Below are 19,748 nucleotides of genomic sequence, written 5' to 3'. Positions count from 1 at the left end.
TCTGAGTTTTCAGCACCATGGACAGTGGACGCTTGGGCGCTCGGGTATTGACGCCTGTCAGGCTGCATTTGTGTGTGTGTGTGTGCCTGCGTGCGTATGTGTATTTGTTCTTCAGAACAAGTTTGTGAACTGGTTTGTGACTTTATTCTGCTTTCTGAGGCATATAGATTTGCTTGGCTCATTAAAAATGATCATTAGTGTGTTGTTTGATGGTAGCATGAGTTATTGTTTGAATGGTAAAATTACTATCATAAGGGCCCTTCGAGAATGCTCCGCCCCCTCTGTACTGAGACCCAGGTCCTGCCTCTGATGCCCATGCATTTTGTTCCTGTTCATCTTTCTATTATCAATTCTGCAGAAAAAAGGCATCCCAGACCTACATAAACTACTGCTTTATTCAAACAAATGCTTGCAAAAAGCACCGTGACATATGCTGGTAAAGCTGTTTTTCAGTAGCATCCATCAACGTATTTATATTTTCAAGTCAAAGACTGAATTCCATGCCGTGAAGTCATACGAGTTTCGCTCAGACTTTGATTGTCCCTCCGCGGCTGCCGTACCATCCGCAATCAGCAGTTTGTTTACTGGCCAAGCTAACTGCTAGCATTAGCCGTAGTAATGGCTGAATATTCACATGTAAAATCAACAAAACTGGTCCTGAAAGGTCTCAACAAAGGGTAAGTCAATACGTGCTCCCTGGCAGGATCATATGATGCTGAACCTTCATCCGCTCACGAACGAATGGCTGTTTCTCCCGCAGCTTTAGCTCATCTGCTAGGCTAAATTCAAACCTCGTCGAGACGAAGCGCCTGTTTTCACTTCAGTTCTTTTTTTTTTCAAATAAAATGAGTCCAGAATAATTAAAATACGATGAAGAATCCACACACATTTTGAAGTTCACTCGGCTTTCAGTTGGCTATGAAAACAAACCTTTGAAATTTTCCACGCCAGCCTTTGATAAACACATACACAGTCTGTCTACAGCTATAAAACATTCAGGGAAATGTTTCAAAATAGCTTTTGAGCGATTTGGGCGATCTTCTGTATGATGGATCCGTCATTTGAGTAAGGATGCGTCGACTGCGCTGCACTGGTAATCTATCGATCCTACGGGTTTATACTTGTGCAATCTGTCACTCATGCGCGTTTTATTAATTTCACATAGATGGATGTCCGTGTAAGTTCTTATGTTGAAACATTTTTAAAGATTGGAAACATGTTTCAAGACGTCTCCCACCTCAGGCATGTTGTTAGGAAACCCAAGTTGGTCCGTGAATGTTGAAAATTAACCCCACAAACTCATGTACATATAATTTTTAGACCGTGACATGCCTCACGCCTCTCAGCAGCAGATACCAGTGTGAGTTGATTAGGCATTTATTGAGACCCTTTGATCAATTGTGATCATTATTGTTAAGAGTAATTGGAAAACTACTGAGATTATCTTGGCATTGTGTAGATTTGTGATTCCCTTTGATCAACTGTGTACTCATGAAATATGAAATATGTAGAATAGTGATATAAAAAAAATATAGAAATAGTGATCCATTGTCTGTACTTAATACCATCCGTAGATCAACCCCATCACTTGGAAGTGCCAGAAAAAAAAAAAAAAAACATATACAATCATTCAAGCATATCCAGACAGGCTTCCTACAGTAAAGAGGAACCTAATCATATGATTCTGTGACAAAATTTGGTAAGAAAAAGATGTTTGCTCCTTACGCTTAGTCGTTTAACACAAATTTTTCAAATGTTAAAACACTTTTCACTTTGATGTTAATGTGGCATTTTTATTTGAATTAAAATACATCAGGCAAATTTTCTTTATGATTTGGTTAATATTCCTCTAATTGAAAGTTTCAGTCCAGATGTCAGTGATTTCATTAAGCTGGAAAACTTAGTGATGAGTTCATATTTAAGAGTTGTTTTTTTTTTTTTCAAAGGTAGGGAGTGCGGACATGAGCACTGATCAGTCATGTAAGGCTCCCAGAGATGTTGAATGGAACGTCTGGAAGATGTCAGTGTGACAAACAATGTTTTATGGTTTAAAGACAGCAGTACTGGCCAGATGAAAAGCTGTTGATGTTGAGATTTTAACTGGGACTGAGCTGAATGGACAGGATTAAGAATAAGCACATGATGGGCACTTTGGAGGGACAATGAGAGATTTATGTGCTGAAGTTAGCGGTGGCGGTAGAAGAAGAGAGAAAGCCAGTGAAGTTTGTGGAAGCAGTGAGGGAGGACATGGATGGAAGATAGAAAACTCATAAGTGGTAACTCATAATTTGTGACGATGTCCCTTGATTTATGCTTCACTCACAGAAAAAAGAAGAAGAACAAAGACAGAAAAAGAAAAGCAAACGATGAGGACAAACTTGATATCGTAGGTAAGTGTAAAGAAACTGAGATTAAGTATAACGACAACAACTGCTGTTATTTTATCAGGATAACACCTGAGATTGTTATCAATCTGTTTTGTCACTTTGAAGTGCTGTAAAAACAAAGAATTCTTCCATGTGTTTCTTATGAAGTCGCCTCTGACGCGGATCTTCCTGTTCAGGTGGTTGGTGGTCCGTCAGCGATTTTGGGGAAATCACAGGAACAGTCGCCATAGAAATGCAGAACAACGCGTACATCCATGCTCTGGATACTGGCCTCTTCACACTCGGCGCACCACACAAAGGTAAGAAGAGGGAATAGAGGTGTTTCCAAACCGAGTGAGTTATTTGAGAGTTTCCACTCCTTCATGCGGCTCCTGGCCTTTTTCCTGCACAGTGGAAACTTTTATTAGGTTACACATTTCAACAATGAAGTCTTTCTCCATGCGGATAGCCAGAACATTCTCTCTTAATGTTTTCTACTCTGAATTGATATGTCTTTGTACCCGTGACAGACGTAGACTAGTACAATTACATTTTCATAATGTCTGCTCTTTCTTTTATTCATGAATGAAATGTCATAAAATATCTAGAGGGAGTTTCTGTGGACTTATGGAGCAACTGATTAAATTCTCCTGATCAGTGGTGAAAGGTCAGATTTAGGGCTGCACGATATTGGAAAAAACTGACATTGCGATTTTTTGGGGGCTTGCAATATATTGCGATATATATTGCAATATTAAAAATAGAAGAATTTTCACCAGATGACCTGAATAGCTCTATTTGAGGAGATGGCCACTTGAGAGAAATACGTGGTGTTTCATACCGCTTGTCGATCATTTTTTTAAATCCCTCTTTAATGATCGACGGTGTTCAATGGCACCATGTCTTTTGCTAGGTAAAAAGTTATTGCATCCATGATTTGTCGATGCTGTTTGGAGTTCCTATCATACGGTGTTATGCCGGCAAAGGCTTCTGTAATTGTCCTGGAAATACAGGAGCTTGTGATGGCGTTTCAAATGGTCCAACAGGTTTGACGTATTACCTCGTGTTGAGGCAACCACGACGAGGCACTGTCGGCAGAGAACGTTTTTTTGTTCTGTATCATCTTTTTTTAGTCGAAATACATCCAAATTTTGGATGTTGACCTTCTTTTGAGGACTAAATCCTTCGTCGCTTCCTCCTGCATGTCGCCTGTGTTCAGAGTGTACCTGAGAGCGGCCCCTCCCCTCCCCTCTCTGCTGTGGAGGAGGGAGGGGGGCGGTGAGTGCCGAGCAGGAGGGAGGAAGAGAGTGCAGCTGTGCAGAGCATGGAGCACCTTGCTGCTTTTACGAAGCAAAACAAAAGTTAATAATAATAATAAAAAAATATTGCACATCCTGCGATGTGACTATTGCACATGTGCACATTGCGATGGCGATGTTCAAACGGTATATTGTGCAGGCCTAGTCAGATTGAAATGAAAATAATATCAATGTAGGTCATATGACTCTGTCAAAATGAATACGAACCACAGTCATACAGCCTTGCAGCTGCAATTGTGCAGAATTTTAACAACAAATTCAACTCTAATTCCAGAGAGTCGGTGAAGCTTGAAACAAGATGATTTTTCTCACATTTGTTATCTTGTAAAAACAATTTAATTATGCTGTGCATACAAAATTAAATAGAACTTAAGACACTTTTAACGGAAGACTTTCGCTGCGTTCCGTTCTTTACTCAGTTTGCGGCTCAAGTGCTTTCTCTCATTACCTGCATGGCTGTGAATCAAAGTTCAGTACAGGGTTCAGTGTCCTGAGGATCCTCACCCTGGTCACCTGCTGGACTGAGTCCAGCTCAGACCCGATGCTGAAACTCCTTCCATGAGCCTGTTTCTGTCTCTGGAGTCAAACCCCTCCCCCAAAACCCCCTGCCCTGTCCAGCACAGACTGGTTCGAAGGTGAGCAGAAGAGATCTGCACACAGTGAAGGATTTTAACCTTCTCAGGAAGTACAGGGAGGTTTGACATCCAGCTGCACCCCCAGGTACCTGGAGCTCTTCACAACCTCCACCTCGGAGCCCCTTCTGAGTGACTGTAGCCACTGAGGGCCATTTCCTTCGTCCTGTTCATGCTTGGCTGGAGGTGGGGCGAGGTTGCACCAGTCCACAAAGTCCTTAATTGTGCCCCTGTATTCCCCCTCACATCCTCTTTCTGGTGCAACACTGAAACGAGTCATCAGAGTCGTGCTGGGAGTCTGATGTGTAGATTGTGAAGAGGAATAGAGACAGAATGGAGAGGAGACGCAGTCCTACTCATGGACATTCTGTGGCTTATGTTTCCTATTTTTTGTCTTAATTTTAAATAGCGATATCTAAAAGTGTTCACTTACCCCACAGCCGTCCAAACATGAAGCTCTTAAAGGTTTGTTTAAGGTGATATTTATTTAGGGTTTGTGTTCGTTCGATCCACAAAGCAGTATTTAAGTCAGAAATCCAGACACCAGACTGGAAAGGCCGAACAGGGGTTGAGTTGAGGAGAAGGCCAGAGAGAGCTTGGAATTTTCACTCATTTCTGCCTTCAGGCACTCCTGAAGCAGCTTGGCTCGCTGAAACAGTCTGCCCGGAAAGAGACACTGCTAACAATTAATTCAGCCCACGTTACGGGAGAACCGGTGAAAACGGCTCGGAGATTGAAACATCCCAATTCCCTCAGTGGCCCCACATCTTCTGCATGCACATCAGCCCATTTCTATGAGATGAAAGAGGACACCAGCTCGCAGTATAGAAGACGAGATTAGAGATTTTCCCCTCTTAGCTCGATTCCCCCCCCCCCCCCCTCTCTGCACGGACGCCAATGATTTATCCCTTTAGAAAGCTGCAGAAACGCTCACATTCGCCTGCAAGTCGGAGGAAACATGTTCCTGGGAGAGTCTCGCTCTAAAGATGACCAGCCTCGGTGTAATTCTACCTGCGCTTCATTAATGCTTTCATGGCTCGTATCTTAAACGGTCTTAGACCGAATGCTTGCATGATACGCAAACTTCCCTTAAAACTTTGATCGAAAACTTCACAGGGTGGACCCCTGGGCTCCTGTTCAGTGTTTTATGAAATTAAGATCACCTCGTGAGACCTCGGTGTAAAACAAAGCAATTAAGTGCAACATGACCAACCCCTCCATATGTTACTGTAAATGTTTCACCGTGAACCCAGAGCAGCAGCACTGCGGAGCCAGAGGCTTTACATTATTAGTTACAGGAGTGAATTAGAGAAACATGAAGAAAGTTTTCAAGAAAACTTGATGAGAGAAGAAGTTTTGCATATTTTAATGAAACACATGGTCGTTGTTAGTAATTGATTAAATACTAAATTGTGTATTTTGTGTGAAAAAGTTTTTTTTTTCTTTAAAGGGACTTAAGGCAACTTTTCAAAATTTACCTCAGTGCTGCCGCGATAGGCGCTGCGGGTAACTGCAGCCACCAGCCAAGGCGGCACGGGAGCGCGCACAAACATTTTACAGAATGTCCGGCTTCACAGCGCTGCACCAGGGATGCTCCTGCTGTTTACTACGTCGCGGATTACTGCAAGACCACAGTGCATATTATGTGGTTTTTGTAAGCATCCATTTTCACTCCCAAATGCAGCTGAAGTTCCCTCCATGAATCAAACGCATATCCAATATTTATTCGGGTGCCTGCCCGGCTTCGGTCATGTTTTTATTTATTTATTTTTTTTGACTCACAAGATAACGCTGATAATAGGGCTGCGTTAAACGATTACTTTTGTAATCGATTAATCTAGGAAATAGTTCTTCTATGCATTGATTGATCTAACGATTCATTTTTAAATCCGTCGCGGAGCTCCTCTCCGCCTCCGTAGTTATGCGGCGGGTTCCTGCGCGCTCCGCGCCCGGCACAGAGCGCGTCTCCGCCCGGGAGCAGAGATCCGGAGCTCTCCCGTCAGCCTCCGTGGGGCAGCTCCACTCGGCCCGTGGAAGCCGCGGCCTGCTTCACACGCCTCTGTGGAGCAAGCCGCGGCGCGGCAGCTCCGGATCTCCGCTCCCGGGCGGAGACGCGCTCTGTGCCGGCCGCGGAGTGCGCGGGGACCCGCCGCATAACCACGGAGGCGCGTGAAGCGGGCCGCGGCTGCTGGAGCTCTCCCGTCGCCGCCGCTGCTCCGGGCCGTTTACCCAATCGGCCCCAACTCAGCAGGGAGCGCTAGTGAGACTGGCCGTCTGTGAGTGCTTTGGGACGGGGGAGGGGCTCACGCAGCACCCGCTGCTTGCTGAGAACAGCGGAGACGTCCTGTCACGTCTCCAGAGCACCAGAAAAAGCCGCTAAATTTGTCGCTAGTTACTTTTGACAAAAAAAAAAGTCGAAAAGAGGCTTTGGAAAGTCGCCAGATTAAGCGAGAAAGTCACCAAGTTGGCAACACTGCCCGCCCCTGATCCCAGCAGTGTTTGAGTCCGTGTCCACGGCGGCCATGTTCTTCCTGTTCGGCAACGCGCATACTGCGTCAATTTACGTCACATCCCCACGATTGCGCGGGAAATTCGGACCCCGAACAGCAACAAATTATTTGGCACACAGCCTGTATAAGGCAACAGACAGATACACGGATTGGCCTGTTATTTTAGGTTTTTAATGCTTCACGACCCATTAGCATTGAATAAAGTGGAAATGCATGTGTAGTTTTTCACAAATCTTGCCTTAAGTCCCTTTAATAAAAAAACTGTATTCAGAATATGGCCAACAGTGGTGTATCATTGAATATCTTAACTTACAGGGCTGTTATGAAAAAGAGGTATTATTTCACAATAATTGTAATGATTGAATATTGATCTTCTGGTTCAAGTAAAATCAAATAAATGCGACTTCTTAGCCCGTTTTTTTACACAAACAACTTGTAAACAATCCCATCTTTAAAATCAAATCAGCTCAACACAGCTGGAACACGAAGCCACTGCAGCCTGAACTGCAAAGTGTTTTCAAAGTCGACATGGTGTTTTTCAGATGATGAAGGACCGGATCCTCCTGAACAGTTTACGGCCGTCAAGCTCACCGACTCGCGGTGAGTGCGCCAAGACCGGCCGAGTCCCTCACCGGCGGATTTATTACCCCAGTTTTCATATGTTATATTGCAGATCCGTTTGTGTTTGTCCAGATGTACGCAAGTAATTTACCAAACCACGGGCTATCAATCCCTGAAGATATGCTGCCAGTAATAGAGCTATTTTGTATTCATTAGTTTCAGAGATGGATCTCCGATTCACACACTCACATTATTGAACCTTTCTTATCATGAAGGAAAACATTCCCCGGGAAGCATGATTTGAATTTTAGATGAGCGTTTCAGAGAGATTTACGGTTTGTCTGCTGTTTTGTTTGCAGAATAGCTTTGAAATCTGGGTATGGGAAGTACCTGGGCATCAACTCTGAGGGTCTGGTGGTGGGGCGCTCCGATGCCATCGGCTCCAGGGAACAATGGGAACCGGTCTTTCAGGATGTGAGTAAAAGAGCCAAATGTTTCTCATAATTTGTGCTTCCTACAAAGGCTATGCAGATCCAGAATGCTGAAAGGTTTATAGATGAGACACGAGCGAAAAAAAATCCCCCGATTTCACAGATGATCAGGTTCCAGAACCAGATTAGTATCACAGACAGTGTGTGTCTAATTTACATCCATCCATCTTCGACTCTGCTTCATCTCACTAAAAGCCTCATTGATTCTGAAACAGGTACGTCTGCTTCAAATGGTTTGAACATCCATGAGTCCAGTGCAGCGAAACGAGCTCGGTGCTGCCAGGTGCTGGACAGAAATCAGGGCTGGTAACAAAACATGAAGCTGTCAGGAGGTCGGGTTTAACATCAAACATAAGAAACACACATACACCCTGTGCTTCCTTTCAAACCATACACAATTTAAAAAAGTCTGATAGGAGATGAATCTCAGAAGTTTAAGCCTGAAGAACAGGTGTGTGTGTGTTGCAGCAGGTAATCATAAAGTAACTCATGTATAGGAATGTAATTGTGACGAGTCTCGTGGACGTGAAGCCGGCTGTAATAACTGAAGGAGTGAGAGCGCCGTTATTAAAGGGTGAAGAAGGAAGCTGCTCCTCTGTCTGGGAGTTTTGCTGTAGAGGGTCTGCAGCTGCTGCCAGATGGTGGGAGTTCAAAGTTTTCACCTCCACAATATTGAAAAATGTTCTTCCTTATTGGTTTCTGGTTCTTAAACACTCCTGGTGTGTGAGCAGCCATATCTTTCTCCTTTTAGGCTCCTTATTTATTTCGTGCTCTGCAGTCGAATGAAGTGTCTTGAAGTGCAAAGAATTCTTTCGTTTTCAATCTCATTGAATTTTTCCTATGCTAATTATGGACTCTTGACAGAAAAAAAAAAAAAATTGTCGTTCTGAATTAAAGAGCATTACTTTTTAATGTTAAAGTGATTATTTTATTGGACTCTGCTGGAGTCTGGACGTAAGCCAGGCGAACTGCTGAAGGCCTCTAGATTAGAATGACACAGATAATGATTTTATTGTAGCTTTGTTGGCAGGCATTGTGATAATGAAGGCAATTAGAAACAAACACTTGAGGGATTCTGGTGCTGGAGTTTCATTTGTGTGCAGCTTCTTGGTCCCTTTACTGCTTTGCTCCAAAGTCTGAAGAGACACTTTGGTTTAATTTGTTTTGGGGGAAAAAAAAACAGCTTGTGTTGTCATTTTGTTAAAAACACAGCAATATAAACCTAATGATGCCTTATTATGAGCACATTGTTACTGCGCTATGCTTTAAATCATGTTAAGCACGAACTCAAAAATAGTATTGGTCGTTAAAACATTGCAAAATTTAAAAGTGTAAAATGTATCCTGAGCGGAAGACATTCAAAAATAACTCGGAAATAGGAAACATACTCAAAAGCACAGACATCTGCTGCAGTTAGCAGGCTAAAGCCCTTTGAAACATGATGCGCAGTACTGCAGTACCAGTTTGACCCAGTAGATGTCGTAGTGAGTCACTCTGCTGTCCTTCGTCCAGAAAAACACTAAATATCACTTTTACCTTGCAGTGACAGAGAATGTAGACATGCAGCTTTTCATCTCTAATTTATCAGTAGTTTTTAATTCAAATTTAAAACAATGAAAACAAAAAAGAGAAACGCTGTATATATAGACATTTTGTGAAGCACATGGTTTTAGTTTTCCAGACAGCTTATCAATAAATTTTAACATTCACATTTCATGCAGCAGTGAGATATTCAAGTTTAGCCCTTGTTTATGTCCCCTGCTTTTCACAGCACACCTCATGAGAGTTAATATTTCGCTCTGGCTATGAACAAATAAGTCATTATGCAGAATGCATCCGCCTTATCACTGCAGCACATTGCTCGCCCCGTTTGTTTCTAGCTATAAACAACCTGCTCGGCGCAACCTTGAGACACTTTTACATCAAATATCAGGCAGCCTTTCATGCCTGTAACAACAACCAATCCCTGTGCAGTTCTATCTAATCTACTGCCTCCTCCTCTGTTTTTCCGTCTGTTTTGCTCCAGGGCAAAATGGCTCTCCTGGCAGCAAATAGCTGTTTCATCTCCTACAGTGACAGTGGGGACATCGTGGCCAAGAGCAAGGCGGCGGGGGACGGCGAGATGGTGAAGGTGATGCGTAAATTGTGTTCCTCCACAAGGTTGCGTGTTTAATCCTCAGATTTTTACGCATGCGAACTCCGCGGGGAACTGACTGCCGAGGCAGGAAGGGGGGGAAACATTGGCGACCTCGCTTCAGGGAGTTCAAGGTATTGATATTTAATGCGCAACCTCTCTCTGTTTTTTGTGTTTTTTGTTTCCCCCCCATCTCCGTCTCACCGTGAATGACGAGCAGATCCGGACCAGCACGGAGCGAGAGGTCAAGCGTAAAGACGACATCGCGGACGAAGACAGGGGCAACGTGAAGTCCTGTGAGGTCAATTATGTGTACGTAACCTCCACACTTTATTACTGTAGCGTCTTCTCCATACACAAACGGAGGCAGCCCGTGCTGAATTCTCTCTGCATTTAATGTTATCATTCATTTTCTGTTGTGTTTACTGGACTTTCTTCTGCTGTATTTAACCTGCAGTTTAAGAATCAATCACAAGTTATTATTTTGGGTTTTGTTCCCCCCAAAGCACATTGTAATTAGCACATTAAGGACAGGCTATACTGAAGTTGCTAACAAGCATTTACTGCACTGCAGCCTGTAGATGAGGTTCTTTCTCTCCTGCATTCATGAAACAGCTGTTCTTAGAATATTAGGATTTCAGATGCAAACATGTGGATGAATAAAATCCAATCAGGTCTGTGAAGGTAAGTGAAGCCATTAACCAAGCCACTCTGACCTGCTGTGGAAACTCATGTTAACAGATGAACAGTATGGAAATTACCACTTTATGTATCTCTTCCAATCTTTTTAACAGATCAAAAGAAACATAACTTTTAACATTTGACTATTTTCTATCAGTAGTAGACTCTGTGTTTGGTTCCTGGCGGGGCTGCAAAATATATAAGTGTGTGTAGAGAGATGCTCTCTGACTGACTTCCAGTCTTTCTAAATACTGGGGAAAAAGTCAGCTTAAATAAAACTACTCAACAGTGTGGCTCTATGCTTTCTTTCACCGCTGAGGGATGGTTGATCCAACATTTCAGCCGAAATACTCTCTACGGAGAGGAAGCTCTTCTGTACATAGCAGTCATAAGCGTACATCTTGGACAAACACAATGTGCTCTTTCACACTTATTAGGTTTTTTTTCCATTGGCAAAGTGTTGAATGTACCTCATGCTGGTCACTTCTATGTATTATCTCAACATCTTTTAATTAAAATGAGCTGAAACCTTTAAATAGATAAAAGGACAATCTTTACTGTAACATCACACTTTGTTGTATGTCCACAGAGTCAATTATGAGATATAAGATACATTTGGTTGAATATTTGCTGCCTTTCTTTTGTGTTAAGACTAATAGTCTGTGATAATCGTCCAGTACTGTGCAGTGTGATAAGATCGGTCCTCCGTTGCTTTTTATGCTCCAAATTTATTGTTCCTTTTGAGAATTTGTTCCTCCCCGGCTGGAAACGGTTACCGAGTGTGTTTAAACTGTGAGCGTTTATGAGTTCACATATTGCCTCTTTTTAAAAGGTCACAACTCAAAAGGCCAACCTTATAATGTCTGCCTCGAACATGACCATGTTAAAAAAAAAAAAAAAAAAAAAATGTTCCTTTGTGGCATAATCTCCATAATAGTTTAAGAAATTGTTTTTGTTTTTTGTTTTTTTATCTCTGTGTCCATAGAGTTGTTTGTTAGCAACAAAACAAGCTGACACCGTTTCAGTCTGTTTCCTCGGTGCATCAGTGATTATTAAGCCTCGACTTCACCAACAGTTTGACATGTTACAGTTAAGCAGGACACCTCGCCGCCTCTTGGAAATGAGCTCTGAAGCACTTTAGTCCATTTGGGGGGAAACAACAAGTCGTTTGCTCCCCATCATCCTCGCCGTGTGTCCGTCTGCACTGACGGCGCCCTGACAACAAAATCACACGTCTGGACGGGAGATCACGCCTTCAGGCACTCGCCTCACCGCGCCTGCGTCTTCAAGGTGCAATTGATGGTCCGCTCTTAGCAAGCAACGCTGCATTTTAGCTCCCGATGCTGCAGGTGTTTATATACGGCCTGTCTGCGGCCTGTTAAGCTCTCGGCGATACGTCTGAAGCTGTTTGTTGCTCGGTGGCTTTGGTTTGTGTTCCCCTCTCTATTATTTGTTTTAGATGAACGCCGGGGAAATGGACACGTCGTTGATAATGGCTGCCCTTGAGCCTGGGTATTGATGTAGTGCTGAGCATCTGCGGAACGCAGCGCGGGAATCATAATATAGAGATACAGCGAAGGAACTCCGGATATCACAAAAGTTTGTGACAAGGTGCCTCGGTTGTTTACAGCCCCGCTGTGTTTAAGATATTTAAATATATAAAGTGGCTCACGCTGAACCGAGGGATTATGTGAAAGCGTTCCAACAACGTTTATCATCTTTATGCCCGTCCACACAGAGTAATGCTGCTGTGCCAGCCTGCTTTAAAAAGCTTATTTAGAGGCACATCTGGACAATTAAAGTTCAGTTCTGCCGTCCTCGGTGAAACTTCCCTCTGCTAAAATATGTAAATATCTGCGTAGCACAGACATGTGGCTCTGAGCAGGCCGCGGTGAGGCTTCACTCTGGTTCATGGACGAACAAGTGTACAAATAACAAAGAATCAGTGAAGTGAAGAAGTTCACTGCAAATGTTCCAGTTTTTTGTTTTTGTTTTTTTTTAAATCAGATTAAGCATCTTACAATACTTTTTTTTTTAATCTCCCGCTTAAAATAAAGACAAAATTCAATGATATTATAGTTTAGGTTCAGAGTATATCCCCTAAACTGAAGTGAGCATGCATGCACAGACTCTCTGGCAGTTTGTTTCCCCTCCCAGCTGCTACCAACATGAAAACGGTCTGCGTCACTCCAAACTCAGACATCCTGTCCTGTCTGAAATAACCTCTCTGTTTGCCAACAACAAAATGAAGAGTGCACTTTTTTTTAATTCCTTTCGTAAACCCTGCTCTTGTTTCTGATTGAATTACAGGAAGAAGTTCCAGAGTTTTCAAGACAGGCGGCTCAGGGTTAATGAGGAAGATTCCTCCTCGCTGAAGAGAGCCAGAACAGATGGAAAATTTCACGAAGCTCTGCTTGACAGGTGTGGAAATAAGCTCTTTATGTATTTATAGTTGACGGCTTGCAGGTGTTTCAGGAGCACTCTCCATTAGATGTTCCCATCTCTCAGCGAAACATTTAGAAACAAGGTTTTCTTTCTTTATAAATGAAGCAGATTCTTCTGAATTAAAGCTCTGAATGTGAAAGACATCAGAGACACACAGCCGGAGTCTGAAGCACGCCTGCAAGCAGCCACAAAGATTTGATCATCTCATTATTTGGTTGTGAAGAGGTGCTTTGGCTGAAAAGTGGACTCATGCTGTCCCTTTTAGGGACCGAAATATTTAGAATAGACGAATCAAACTGATAAACTAAATCTGATTCCAACTCGTGTCTGTTTTTCTTTCAGGAGAAGCAAAATGAAAGCAGACAGGTACTGCAAATGAAGATGGCTGCCAGTTCTTTGTCACAGTCTGGATTTTATCAAATTTGATCTTGGACATGTAATTCTTCAGTTTCTTTCTTTTTTTTATATTTTGAATAAACCCTTCCTGGTCCAGTCAGTTTCACCTGTCTGTTTCTGTTTTCCATTTCCACCTCACTGACATCTTTTTATTGACATTTATGAAACTCATATGAACCAGTGGCCTATTTAGTGAGAATGTTTAACCAGGACAGGTCTTTGCTTGGAAGGAGCGGTTTGTCACATGACACGCTTTTACAATGTTTTATAGTTCTGTAAGAGGACAGATAGCTCTGTGAGCCATTTTCTTGATTATACTCGAGTGGCTAGTGTTCCTCTACAAAGTAGCCTTTGTTAAAAGTCAGTTTTCTTCTTTATTTACAGTTTGAGTCAGTTCGACAGTGGTGACTTGATGCTTGAGAGAGGTGGTATATTCCCCTTCACAATTCAAAATGCAGGAAATTGTTGGGATTGCCAGAGGCCGTGACAATCCTGGTTTTCCACCTGCAAGTGTCCCATAAATCTAAAGAAAAGAAGCATTCAGACATCTTCAAATGGATTAGAAAGTCTGTACAGAGTCAAAGAAAAATAGGAACAAATATCATTTCATGTGTTGCTTTTTTGGATCTGACTCCAGCTGACTGGGTGAAGGAAGGGGAGTGCTCTGACAAACTCACATTCACATCTCGGGGTCATTTAGATTCATCAGTTTCTGCTCTCCCTGTTGTGACTGGCTGGAGACCAGAGAAAAACCCTGCACAGGGAGAATATGCAAAGTCCACACAGAGTCATCCCCCACTGGAGCTGAAATCCTCTCTGTGAGGAGAGAGGGTGAACCACTTTACCACCATACTGCCCCATTTCTCCTGGTTCATGCAGGAGTGGTGTCTTGCTGACTTCTTGGTTTGTAATGACCTTTGTCTGCCTTCTTTTCAACTGTGGAGAGCAAGCTCTGGTCTACACTCCAGTCACATCCTGTCTGAATCACGTTAAGTCCTTTCTCTTTGGTCTGCCCTCATAAGCTCTCTGAGCAGATCCACGTGGTTCAGAACTGCTGCATCACCAGGGCTTCATCCATCTCTCATGTCACATCTGTCCTCATGCTGGCTTTTCTGGTTTTCTATCAAACACCGGAGTGACTTTAAAATTCTGCTACACATATCCAAGGCTCGCTCATGAATATTAGTTAAACTAGACATTACCACTCTCAGGATTGTCCTGCTTGTCTGACCACCATGGGATCCACTGTCTTCAGTCATCCCTGCCTTTCAGCTCCATCCCACCTGACATCAGGAACACTGATGTATTCAGCACTTTTAAAAGCCCCCTGAAAAAAAAAAAAAAAAATCCACCAGTACAAACTTGACTACTCACTCTTATCATAAGATATTATTTGAATTTTCACTGTCCATTCAGTGTGCCGTTGGGTTTCTAAACAGATGCTTTTATTTAAAGAATGTCATTTTCATACTTAGTTTTTTTTTTTTATCCTGAACTGTCTTGATTATTACAAAACCTTTATTTATTACATGCATTAATGCACAGGCCTGTTCCCATCACCTCATCGCACCCTTTAAAACACGTACTGTGTGTTTTCAGACTGATAATAAACCAAAAGTAGTTGCTCAGTAAGGTTGTCAAACACATTTGGACGCTATTTAAACAGAAAGATCAGGAGTCACGTGGCCGTATGGAAACAACCACTACCCAGTCCAAGTGGGGTGCTGTGTGTCTTTCACTGAATATTTCTGTAGTTTATTTATTCATAAGCAATATAGCAAAGATAACTAAGTAATTGTCGATTACTTCAATCAATTTTACTTGTATTTGCACTTGGACTGATTGGTATTTAGTTTTTAATAAACTTTATTTCCCCCCCCGTGAATAGAAATGGACTCGACGTCACGAGGTAAACAGAAGCAACTTCCGCGTTTGACTTGATGTAACAACAAACCTTCAGTCAGGACGGTTTCGCCCAAAATCCCACAAAAATGGGTCAAGCTGCTCTTCTTTTTCTAGCGGCGGTATTATCCGCCAGCTCGGCGCAGTTCATACCGCCGGTAAGTCACACATTCTGCTGGTTATTTATTTATTTTTTCATTTTATTTTTTTTACCGCTTTCCGGAGCGTGTTGTTTGAGTCGTGAAGTCACACCGTGTCCCTCTAATAATCTCTGCGCTCGTTTCCATGTCCGTTCAGTTTACAGAAGACTGCCGGGCAGACATGTATCCTCCCAACGGCCCCACGTGAGTAGCAGCACTGAGGAAAACACAGGACTCACGGCAGGAAAGGTCAGCTCGCAGAGCTGGAGTTACGAAACATCCGTGTGTGATGCCGACTGACTGATCTCTATCATGCTGGTGCTTTCACTTTGATTTGATTTGCTCTCTAAATGTTCTATTCAACACCCTAAAAGGACTGTATCCTAGTCAGGAAACTAGAGTTTGTTGTTGTTTTGTTAGTTGTTAGTACTCTTAAATGAAAATCAGTCAATTCATTATGAAAGTGGGGATTTTCTTGATTTCTTCTGTTCCTCCTTTTACTGCATTTGAAAGCAGAAGTATGTATATATATTTTTTTCTAAATCATACCAATTCACTACAGATTCACCACATCTGCTGTACAAATGTCCAGATTTTTATTCTGCTCTTTCTATTGGTTCTCATTTAGCGTTTCTGGTGCTGACAGTCAGCACTCTGGTGTCTGTCCATCTTTTATACACTTCATCCTGGGCAGGGTCGCTGGAGCCAAAGCCATCATGCAGTATTCACACAGGACAAACACACACCCACACAGAGGGCAATTTAGGCTCACGAAACACGGGATAAGTTTTTCATCTGCACAACTCACAAACTTTACTCTGCTGCTCATCCCATATATGCATGAGAAACCTCAGCTCAGCCACCTTGTCCCTCCTCGTCAGGTTCAGAGCGGCTGTCGGCTGGTACACGGTGGACCTCGACTTGCCGCCCAGCAAGAGGTGGACTGCTGTGATCACCGAGAAGAAAACTGATGTACGAGCTTTGCTTGTTCCCACATGAATTAGGTTTGCCAAAAAAAAAAAAGTCACTTCCCTTCCTGATCCTCTGACTCGACCTCCATCTTTGCAGCTGGCCAACATGATCGAAGCCATCAAAGACCTGGCCAATGCTTTTGTTCCCAGCGGGAGGCTCATCGAGCTGGTCGACATAGCTCTGGTGAGAGGCCTCCTGCCCGCTGAACCGTGTGTCCTCCGCGAGTTTCTGTTGTCGTCGGTTGTATAATCGCAGTGTGCTTCATGTGTTTCAGCCTTTAATGGTGAACACGCTCCCAGACCCCTTTGGAGAGGAAATCAAAGGAATCGCAGCGGCGTCGGGGCTTCCTCTCGGTATGAACAACTAATACAATACAGCAAAACTGTCCAGTTTACAGGAAAAACACTGAACTGAGTTTATTTTGATTTAATTCAGGGGAAGTCGTCCTGTTTAACATCTTCTACGAGGTGTTCACGGTGTGCACGTCAGTTGTTGCAGAGGACGATAAAGGTGAGCAGGCAGAATGTGACATTTTCTGAAATGAAGTCGACAGTAAGCACTGAACTGTTTCTGGCTTTTCATCTTCACAGGCAACCTCTTCCATGGCAGGAATTTAGATTTTGGCCTATTTTTAGGGTATGTAGTTGATTGATTATTCTTGAAAAAGGTTTATCTCAGATTGCTATAAAATGAAACCATTCCTCCTCACAGCTGGGATGTGAAAAACAAGTCGTGGACCGTCAGTGAGAAGCTGAAGCCTCTGGTGGTGAACCTGGACTTCAGAAGGAACAACCAGACGGTCTTCAAGTCCACCAACTTCGCCGGATATGTGGGCATGCTGACCGGCATCAAGCCTGTGAGTGCTTCAGCGGGACGACAATCGGAAGAAAACAGGCTCACTTTTCACTCAAGTTTGTCGTTTTAGATATAAGGGATCAAGTTTTTTTTTTTCTCCTCCCCTCCTGCAGCACGTTTTCACCCTGACTATGAACGAACGCTTCAGTCTGGACGGAGGATACATCGGTGAGCCACTCATCCTGTTCCTTTGCCGACAGTCTGGTTCTCGATGTAGGATGTTTCATGAAGGCTTCATTACACCTGCAGGAATCCTGGAGTGGATCCTGGGACAAAGAGACGGGATGTGGATGAGTTTTCTCACTCGATCTGTCCTCGAAAATGCAAACAGGTACATCTCATATGTGAAGCTACGCACTATTGACACTTGGATATTTGTTTGAACTAGTTTTAGTTTCTACTTCCACTGACTATTCCAGGTCCAAATTAGATAACAGAAGATTTAATTCTCACTTGATCTAAATATGCAAATGAGCCGTTAGCTTTAAAGATAATTTGATCTCGAAGAAAGTTAATTTCCACTCGTGTGAAATGCTTTCATCAATTCTAGTTGAAGGGAAGCTCAGTCTGCAGTTTTAATTAAAGGGTGATGGAAATCTTTACATTAAATATAAAGAGATGTTTGAAAATGCATTTGTCGCCGACACACTTCGATCAGACTGGGGTTATAGCAGGCGGGACCTTTTTCAACATGGATCCCGGTAACAAGTTCAGCCTTTCGTCGTGTTTGACAGCAAATTCAACCTTGAGCAGATTTCTGTCTGACGTCTTTGCACAGAACAAGCAATGAAAGCGGAAAAAAAAAATGCTCAAGACCTTTTAGTTCAAAGTTTTAAGTGTTAAAACACTTAGCTTTTCAAGAATCTTCAGTTTATTGAGATGCATCTGATTTAATTTAAGAAACTGCAAAAACCACACTTGCAGACTGAATGAACCCACAAGTATCTACATTTTAAATGATTTCAAACCGTTCGGACGAGGTCCCAGTTCTGTGGGGCCTCAAAACACTGTCTGTTTACTGACTCGATGAGCTTCTTCCACTGTAGCTACGAGGAGGCCAAGACTCGTCTGGCTCAGACCAAGATGCTCGCTCCAGCCTACTTCATCCTGGGAGGGAACAGCACCGGGCAGGGCTGCATCATCACCCGGTCCAGGCTGCTCAGTCTGGACGTCTTGGAGTGAGTCCCACAGCGTCGATTCACAATATTCTATGTGCCGTTTGGTTATCGTCGATGAGCCGATCACTTCTAATGCCTGACCTGAGAACACCAGACATATTGTGTAATCATGGAAGTCACTGCGCTTCTCCTCTCCTCGTGGTTTTCTCGTGAAACTGTTGCTTCAGGAGGAACTGGTCTCAGATTCAGCTTTAGATCACCTGATCACATCCTGTTTCGGTGCAGCTGGACGTCGCATGTCAGCGTTTTAATTGACCTCTGGTTTGTCAGGATTGACCTGAAGCTGGGCCGGTGGTACGTCCTGGAGACAAACTACGACCACTGGAAGGAGCCGCTGTTCCTGGACGACCGGAGGACTCCGGCCATGAAGTGCATGAACCAGACCACACAGCCAGTGAGTAACGTCCAGCCCACAAATACAGGCTTCTCTCTGCGAAATGATTTTTAAGTTTTAAAATTCGTTTCATTTTTTCCCCAGAAAATGTCACTGAAGACCATGTATGACGTGCTCTCCACCAAACCCGTTTTAAATAAGGTGAGCGTTCTCAAAACTATGTTTAACATGCAGGCTGTTTGGTTTCAATGGTAAATAACTAATCGTTTTGTTTCCTGTGTCTCTCAGTTGACCACGTACACAACGCTCATGCAAGTATCCGAGGGCTCGCTGGAGGCGTACATCCGGGACTGCCCGAACCCCTGCATGCCCTGGTGATCCCTCCCCACTGCACTGGTCTCGGGAAGAACCTCAAAGCTTTAAGAGTTTAAAACAGCAAGCTAACAATCACCTGATCCTGCGTGTGTGGCGGCGGCGGCGTGGCACAGAGAGCGGAGGAAAACTTTGAAGCTGGGACAATACGGTCTCCTGAGATGAGGGACGCTCACTGAAAAAAGTGAATCAAACCTCTGGGTGTTTTTTGAACGATGCTCCTGTTTGATATTTGCTGATTGAAGTCGCCTGTTAATCTCGACATGGGCCTAGGGAACCCAGAGATCAATCCAGCTAACTCCAAATCTTCCTTCATGATATAATAAACCTCGGATCAAACTTCCAAGTTACACTGTACTGAACTGACCGCTTCTTTTTTCTCTTTGTTGTACACTTTGGTTAATTAAATAATTTCTACATTTGTTTCATTTTTGTTTTGCTGTGTGAATTTATCTCAGAC

The 19,748-nt window shown here is 43.2% G+C and overlaps 2 protein-coding genes across 2 annotated transcripts; both read left to right on the top strand.

The window, feature by feature from the left end:
* The first annotated feature begins 511 nt into the window (after positions 1–511).
* Positions 512–13,631, top strand: frg1 (FSHD region gene 1). The gene is made up of 9 exons (XM_030095147.1): positions 512–677; positions 2,326–2,390; positions 2,564–2,686; positions 7,370–7,427; positions 7,748–7,862; positions 9,906–10,010; positions 10,234–10,325; positions 13,005–13,115; positions 13,482–13,631. Exons 1-9 carry the CDS (start codon positions 619–621, stop codon positions 13,516–13,518), a joined length of 765 nt encoding a protein of 254 aa, XP_029951007.1. The 5' UTR covers positions 512–618; the 3' UTR covers positions 13,519–13,631.
* A 1,810-nt stretch (positions 13,632–15,441) lies between these two features.
* asah1b (N-acylsphingosine amidohydrolase (acid ceramidase) 1b) lies at positions 15,442–19,716 on the top strand. The gene is made up of 14 exons (XM_030093883.1): positions 15,442–15,595; positions 15,735–15,781; positions 16,459–16,549; positions 16,646–16,732; positions 16,824–16,902; positions 16,985–17,059; positions 17,140–17,185; positions 17,261–17,405; positions 17,518–17,572; positions 17,654–17,735; positions 18,451–18,582; positions 18,853–18,976; positions 19,061–19,117; positions 19,205–19,716. The coding sequence occupies exons 1-14, from the start codon at positions 15,527–15,529 to the stop codon at positions 19,292–19,294; spliced, it is 1,179 nt and encodes a 392-aa protein (XP_029949743.1). The 5' UTR covers positions 15,442–15,526; the 3' UTR covers positions 19,295–19,716.
* The last annotated feature ends 32 nt before the right edge of the window (positions 19,717–19,748 follow it).

The sequence above is a fragment of the Salarias fasciatus genome, chromosome 6 (assembly GCF_902148845.1).
Source record: "Salarias fasciatus chromosome 6, fSalaFa1.1, whole genome shotgun sequence".
Classification (NCBI taxonomy): Eukaryota; Metazoa; Chordata; class Actinopteri; order Blenniiformes; family Blenniidae; genus Salarias; species Salarias fasciatus.
The sequence above is the reverse complement of the archived record's forward strand: the minus strand, read 5'-3'. Positions and strand labels throughout refer to the sequence as shown.

Coding starts and splice junctions, on each gene's coding strand:
- frg1 (XM_030095147.1), top strand. CDS start 619: ATGGCTGAATATTCACATGTAAAATCAACAAAACTGGTCCTGAAAGGT. Junction 7,863..9,905: donor GGGAACCGGTCTTTCAGGAT/GTGAGTAAAAGA, acceptor GTTTTGCTCCAG/GGCAAAATGGCTCTCCTGGC. Junction 10,326..13,004: donor TCCTGTGAGGTCAATTATGT/GTACGTAACCTC, acceptor ATTGAATTACAG/GAAGAAGTTCCAGAGTTTTC.
- asah1b (XM_030093883.1), top strand. CDS start 15,527: ATGGGTCAAGCTGCTCTTCTTTTTCTAGCGGCGGTATTATCCGCCAGC. Junction 16,550..16,645: donor TCACCGAGAAGAAAACTGAT/GTACGAGCTTTG, acceptor CCATCTTTGCAG/CTGGCCAACATGATCGAAGC. Junction 17,736..18,450: donor GTCCTCGAAAATGCAAACAG/GTACATCTCATA, acceptor CTTCCACTGTAG/CTACGAGGAGGCCAAGACTC.